At 41.1% G+C, this 7,184-nt stretch overlaps 1 protein-coding gene across 1 annotated transcript; it reads left to right on the top strand.

The window, feature by feature from the left end:
- The first annotated feature begins 1,385 nt into the window (after positions 1–1,385).
- On the top strand, positions 1,386–3,885 carry col8a1a (collagen, type VIII, alpha 1a). The gene is made up of 2 exons (XM_034562128.1): positions 1,386–1,683; positions 1,958–3,885. The coding sequence occupies exons 1-2, from the start codon at positions 1,395–1,397 to the stop codon at positions 3,883–3,885; spliced, it is 2,217 nt and encodes a 738-aa protein (XP_034418019.1). The 5' UTR covers positions 1,386–1,394.
- Positions 3,886–7,184: the final 3,299 nt, after the last annotated feature.

Raw genomic sequence — 7,184 nt, 5'->3', positions numbered from 1 at the left:
ATATATATTATAATAATAATAATAATGTAAGGTTCTTCAGCCTATGGGCATCACATGTTCACATTACATCAGGTTTGCATACATGGAAAGTTGGAAAAATTTGAAAAAAAGATTTGATGTGACATTAAATGTTGCTCCCTCTTGTGGACAACTATAGTAAATGCAGTTTATCCCCACCTCCTGTATCCTATTGTATTGTATTATTTGTTGCAGATCACCATATTAAAAGCCTAAGCCGTATCACCACAGAGCATCTCCACTCACAGAGTGCACTTTCATAACAGCTTCTTCTCAGCCGCAGTAAGATACTAGCAAAGGAAATTAAAGGTTGATTTAAATACCACGCACAGCAGTGGACACTTGGCACATACCCTGGCACTAAATGGACTGAGTTACACTGTGCAATCTTTTGTAAATGTTCAGCTTGTAGGGAAATCACTCTTATTATATGGACTGGCACTGTGCAATATGTTACACTTCTGTACATAGTGTCCGTAGTTTTTTTTACACTTGATATGTGTCATGTCTATGCGGGGTGTATGTATATATTTATTGTGGTATAACTGCTGCTATTTGAATCTATCTAATTAATAAGTGTTTTTTATTACCTCTGTGCCTTTTTCTTGTTTTCCTTTTAAACTGACTCATTGATCATAATGCTCAAATACTTATTATTTCCTTTTTTAAGGTGCAAATAGAAAATAAATCTCCTCAATCTTTAATCTTAAAGGGGTCATATTTAAACTAAAGGCAATTCAAGACATAGTTATATGAGAATCAAACTGTGCAAAATAGTATTCTGAAAGTAGGACTTTGGAGGACTTACTTTTTAATTGAAGTATGGGTGCTTTTCCTAATTAGAAATATACAGCTAAGTCTGCATTGTTCAGTCCAAAATATATTAGATTGAAACGGTTATGGCCGACAAATAAATGTTGTTTAGGCATAAGTGACAGTTTTGTTTCATGGAAAATGGTATAGTAATAATTTCCCAGTGGGTGATACTATTTATGGTGGTCTTATAGAATAATAGCATACATATTCAATAGGTAGAGATGGCTACTTTAGCTAATTGCAAATGGCCCACATTTAACCCGCTTATTTATTGCAAAATCCAATATTACATAAACACACCTTCACACACACAAGTGCAACTCACTGAAAATAGTGACAAGACCATTGTGTAGCTCAAATGTCTATCCAGCAGAGGGAGCGTAACCTCCTGTAGCTGCATTTTGCAAATGAGGTTGTTATGACTCGTCTCGTGAACTTGAAGGTTCATCATATTCCATGAAAATACTAAAGCGCTAACATACCAATGTGTGATCTACTCACTAATGTACAGATCCCTCCCTCATATCTGGTCCTCTCTATCTTCCATACAGGCCTTGGCCATGCGTCCCCTTCCTATCCCACTGTTGCTGACACTTTTACAGATTGCAGTACTTACTTATGTGAGTTCTGGGGCATACTACGGACACAAGCAACACCCTCAGCCATACCAGCCGATGCAGCACCTCCAACACATGGGCAGAGAAAACTTTCCCCAACAACAGTACATTGGCAAGGAGGTACCCTATATGCAGTATCCCCACTACCGGAAGGAGCTACCCCAGATGCCTATGCACAAGGGCAAAGAAAACCCTCGTAAAGGGGGCGGATATAATGGTGGCCAAGACAAAGGTGAGTCATCAACAATCTTCCATGAACGTATATATTCACATCTTGAACACATGTGCTCAAACCCAACAAGGGCTCAGTCATTTTTCAATCGAGGCATATATTAGTAATTTTCTGTTTCTTCAAGAACCAGAAAAGGAATATTAAAGGCAAGTACCCAACTGAGTGGGGATTACATGTGTGTGTGTGCGTGTGTGTGTGTGTGTGTGTGTTTGTGTGTGTGTGTGTGTGCTCAATTGATAATCAAAATGTTGTCTGTGTATCTCATTCCTCACAGGTCTGACAATCCCTAGTGGGGCTGAAGGTATTCCCCAAGGAGAGCAAGGCCCAGCTGGACCACCAGGACCAGAGGGACCTGCGGGACCTCCAGGGAATGGACAGCCTGGACCTGCGGGACAACCTGGATCTCCTGGTCCACCAGGAGGGCCCGGAATGGGAAAAACAGGTTTGCCAGGACTGTCAGGCAAGCCAGGAGGAAATGGTGAGGCTGGACCACAAGGAGAAATGGGTCCTAGGGGTGAAGAAGGGCCAGCTGGGCAGTCAGGGCCTCAGGGTCCCCCAGGACCACCTGGGCTGCCAGGAATAGGTAAACCAGGGGTACAGGGATTACCGGGCCAACCAGGGTCCAAAGGAGAGCCAGGTCACAAAGGTCTGCCAGGACTACCGGGATTACCTGGACCCAAAGGTGATAAAGGAATAGGGCTGCCCGGACAACCTGGTCACAAAGGGCTCCCAGGGCCCCCAGGACCTGCTGGCCCACGAGGGCTGCCTGGTTTTGGAAAACCTGGCTTGAATGGGGCACCAGGGCCACTAGGACCACCAGGACATAAAGGATATCCTGGAGAGCTAGGACCAGCTGGGCCACCTGGTGAAGGAGGACAGCCTGGCCCACCAGGTCAACCTGGTCATGGAAAACCAGGTCAAAATGGCCTGCCAGGACAGCCAGGTATGCCAGGTGGGAAAGGCCATTCAGGACCACCAGGTTTGCCAGGAAAGCCAGGGCTTCCTGGATTTGGTAAACCAGGACTCCCAGGACCAAAGGGTGATAAAGGTATGGGTGGGTCCCCTGGACTTCCTGGACCAAAAGGAGATAAGGGCCACGGAGGACTGCCTGGCATGCTTGGACCCCTTGGACCAAATGGTCCACCAGGTCTTCCAGGCCCTACGGGAACCCCAGGAGGTTTAGGTGCACCTGGTCCTAAAGGTGACTGTGGAGAAGGAGGACATAAAGGGCTTAATGGAGCTCAGGGTGACCCTGGTACCTCTGGGTTACCTGGTAACGATGGTCTGCCTGGAGAGAATGGAGAGCCAGGACAAAGAGGTCCACCAGGACCGAGTGGTGCAAAAGGAGACAGTGGACATAAAGGTCTACCTGGTACCCTTGGTACTCCAGGACTTCCCGGGCCAAAAGGACAAAGTGGATTTACTGGCGAGGTCGGTCCTCAAGGTCCGAAAGGAATCCCTGGAATGGATGGCACAGCTGGACCAATCGGGCCTCCTGGTGTTCATGGGCCCAAAGGAGATAGCGGTCTACCAGGTCAACCAGGCATTGCAGGTCAGGGGAATCCGGGGATTTCAGGACCCATAGGACCCCAAGGGAAAGAGGGCTCACCAGGAACCCCTGGACAACCAGGTACACCTGGCCTTCCTGGACCTCCAGGCCCACCTGGAGTGTCTGGGCAGTCTCCCGACATGGCAGGAGTGCTCTCTGAGATGGGCCCTGAACTCGATGGTGTTAAGGCCAGTGGCTATGGTAAGAAGGGCAAGTATGGAGGCAATGAGGCTGAAGTAATGGGTGCCAGTGGATTGGAAATGCCAGCTTTCACAGCAATAGTGACAACTCCCTTTCCACCTGTGGGCACTCCAGTCATCTTTGACAAGCTCTTGTACAATGGTCGCCAAAACTACAACCCCGAGACAGGAGTTTTCACCTGTGACATGCCTGGCATTTATTATTTTGCCTACCACGTTCATTGCAAAGGAGCTAATGTGTGGGTGGCTTTGATGAGGAACAATGAGCCAGTGATGTATACATACGATGAATACAAAAAGGGATTCCTCGATCAAGCGTCAGGGAGTGCAGTACTACCTCTACAACCTGGGGACACTGTGTATATTCAGCTGCCCTCAGATCAGGCCTCAGGACTTTACGCTGGGCAGTACGTGCACTCCTCCTTTTCTGGGTATTTGTTATATCCGATGTAAAACCACAAAATGCAGGGGGAGAGATCAGCTTCAGTGAAAACAAAGTGGGAGCATATTTTTGTATGATATAAAACATGATCAGAAATCAACTTGGACTCAGCAGTCTTTGTAAAGTAAAGTCAACAAAATATTGATCTTGTCAGCTGCGGCGAGGGAGAAACCGGAAGAATGCCGGTCTGTATGTACAGCAGCTTTGATACTGTAGTCTTATAGTCACATGATTGGAAGAGCAAAGATTGTTTTCTAACAGCTTAGCGTATATATAAAAAGGCATTGAAAGAAAGGGTCCTCAGAAGTGTTTGCATGCCAAAAACCCATAAGAATACACATTTAACCAAACATATAAAGGCAACATGTTAAGTTTATGCCAAAGAGGATGAAACAAACTGTACAATTCTGGTTACACAAAGGCACATTTTGTTCCTGCACCTCCCCAAAACTGGCAGCTACCCCATGCAGCAAAGAATGTGAAATACAGTAGATAATCAAAAAGGCATATTCATTTTTAACTGTATGTTGTTGTTGTTTTTGCATGCATGCATGCATTTGTATTAATACAGTTTCTGTCCCTTGATTTATAGTGGCAAGCATGTAAAATGACCTTAAGGATGGCAATGCATTGGAAAGCTTTGCCTTACAACAATTTGCATACGTCTAAAAGTTAACACGTATCTGATTATTTAACCTGCAATGTCTAAATATCTCAAGCTCCCACATTGATAACCGTAAAAATGATTAAAATGTTAGCAAAATACAGTGTGAGAGCAACCTAAAGGACCTTTACAAGGCCTTGTGTATACACAGGTAACTGTTATTGGCGGTGAACTATTATGGGGCGAATTGTAAGAGCACAACAAAATTTGAGGGTCAGAATTTAAATAAAGAGTATGAATGTAATTAATTGGATGCTTTAACGTTTGCTTGTCAGAGTGCAGATAAGTGCAGAGGTCAAACAAACACACCACATTGCCCTGAACTATAAACACTACTAGCATTAGTATGAGTGACACATACTGAATATCATAAAGCATAAAGCCTGTAAACATATGTAGTTATACAGTTTTAACTACAATATAATACTCAACAGGGATTAAGCAGCGTTTCAGTCAAATACTCTAATGTAAGAAAAGATCCAATGACTCTGCATTTAGCTTCATTTCAAAGCAAAACATTATTTAGAAACCAATTTAAATTAAATGTATTCTTACTTACTCTATTAATCTAAAGTTCAACTGACTATATTGTTTAACTGTTTTGTAGGCTTAATACATGTTTAGTTGTAATAGCAGTATGATTATTCATAAGAGGGTGTTCTTTGGAAAGGATGTACGTTAACGGGAGGACCCGGTCATTCAGTCCCCCTCTGGTGTGATTTGCGATAAAATAAATAAATAATTAAGTTCCACAGCATCCTTGGTGAGCTACACGCAGTATGTTTTGCAAGTATTGAATGTTGCAGCAATTCATAACAACAGTTATGTAAATAATTTATTATTTTATGTGCTGGTGGCTGATCACCTACATGCAATGACGAGGTCATAAAGCATGACGACCTCTGAAGGAAAATAAATGTTTTTTTGTTTTTGTTTTTTTAACTACGGTGCTAATGTTGTCGATGTTTTTCACGTTTGTCGTTGTTATTTCTAAAGTTGTTTTTTCTAAATAAAAATTGTTTAATTGAAAAACACATACTTATATTGTTGACATCTCTATTTCTACGCCGGTAGAAAGCAAAACAAACCAATTTGACTGATATATCAACCCAAAAACAGCAGTTCTGTTTGGTAACGTTTATTCGTGAATGTATAGAAGTCATCCTGATAACCACGTTATCATTCATAAGCTCATAGCTCAGTCTAAATGCATGACCCAAGTTACTGGGCGAGATCGAGTCTTCTGTCTCTCCGCTGCAGAGGCGGATACTGTGCACGCCCATTTCCATAAGTAAAAGAAAAAGATAAGATGAAAATGTAGCTGTGGTAATAAAAATGTTCCCATGGTGAGTCATAATTATGAGGTAGAAAGCCTAAATTATGAGATACTTAACCACAACATTCAGCCGCGGCTCTTTGGCAGAGTTAAACCTCTATTGTGAGTACATTGAAGACGACTAAAAATAATGTTAGGGGCCGGTCGGGCTTAATTGAGGATTAGGGACACCTATGATTCATTTGGGTTCAACCATCACACCACTGTCCTGGCGCTCCCTTGAGATATGGAAACCTTCAGCACTATGATGTCGACAGGTAAGCAAGTACAAACACACCTACAGGAAGTGGGAGAAGCAAGTCACACACGCTGAAGATGTACCTTCATTTTTGTACAATTAACCCTTTACAGGGCACTTATTTTCACAATACACTTACATACATTCACACAGGGCACATACAGTATAATACATACATACATGTATATATATATATATATATATATATATATGTATATATATGTATGTGTATATATGTATGTATATATGTATGTATACATGTATGTATATGTGTATATATACACGTATATGTATATGTGTATATATACACGTATATGTATGTGTATATATATGTGTATATATGTATGTGTATATATATATACACATACATATATATGTGTATACATATGTATGTATATATGTATGTATACATATACAGTATATATGTGTATATGTGTATATGTATGTGTATATATGTGTGTATATATATATACTGTATGTGTATATAATATTTATTTATTTTTATAATTATAATATTTATTATTTTTAATTAATAAATATATTATAATATATCATTTTAATTATAATATAATAATAATATAATAATATAAGTGATAGTGTCACTGAAAAAAAAAAAATATGTTTTTAACTAAAGACAATTAATTAGTAAGAAAATTAGTTTAACTTTGCATGGACGTATTCATTCGCTTTCACTGACAACGATGCTGGCTTACCTGTATAGTTGATATGTGGCGAAAACATAATTTAGCAAACAACAACATATTTAATGTCGAAAGACACTTCTGGAACAAACACAAAAACATGCTCAGGCCCTAAGTAGGCGTTCTATTACTATAAATGTTTACACATTTATGAATCTTTTTCATTAGTGGTGTGAATTATTGGCAAACCCTATTTAACCTCAAGCTACCTACCTTGCCATCTGGTTGAATCTGCCTTCTCTTGTTTCAGCTCTGTGTGCGTACAGAGGTCATGCATTCAGCGGCCTTTGAGAGAGATGGCTGTTAGGTAAACAACGCGCCACTGAATAGTGGGTGAGAGAGGCATTTAAAAGCAGGGTGTGTGTGTGACC

The sequence above is a fragment of the Cyclopterus lumpus genome, chromosome 21, assembly GCF_009769545.1.
Source record: "Cyclopterus lumpus isolate fCycLum1 chromosome 21, fCycLum1.pri, whole genome shotgun sequence".
NCBI classification, from domain to species: domain Eukaryota; kingdom Metazoa; phylum Chordata; class Actinopteri; order Perciformes; family Cyclopteridae; genus Cyclopterus; species Cyclopterus lumpus.
Note: the sequence above shows the minus strand (reverse complement) of the source record. Positions and strands in the feature narration are given on the sequence as shown.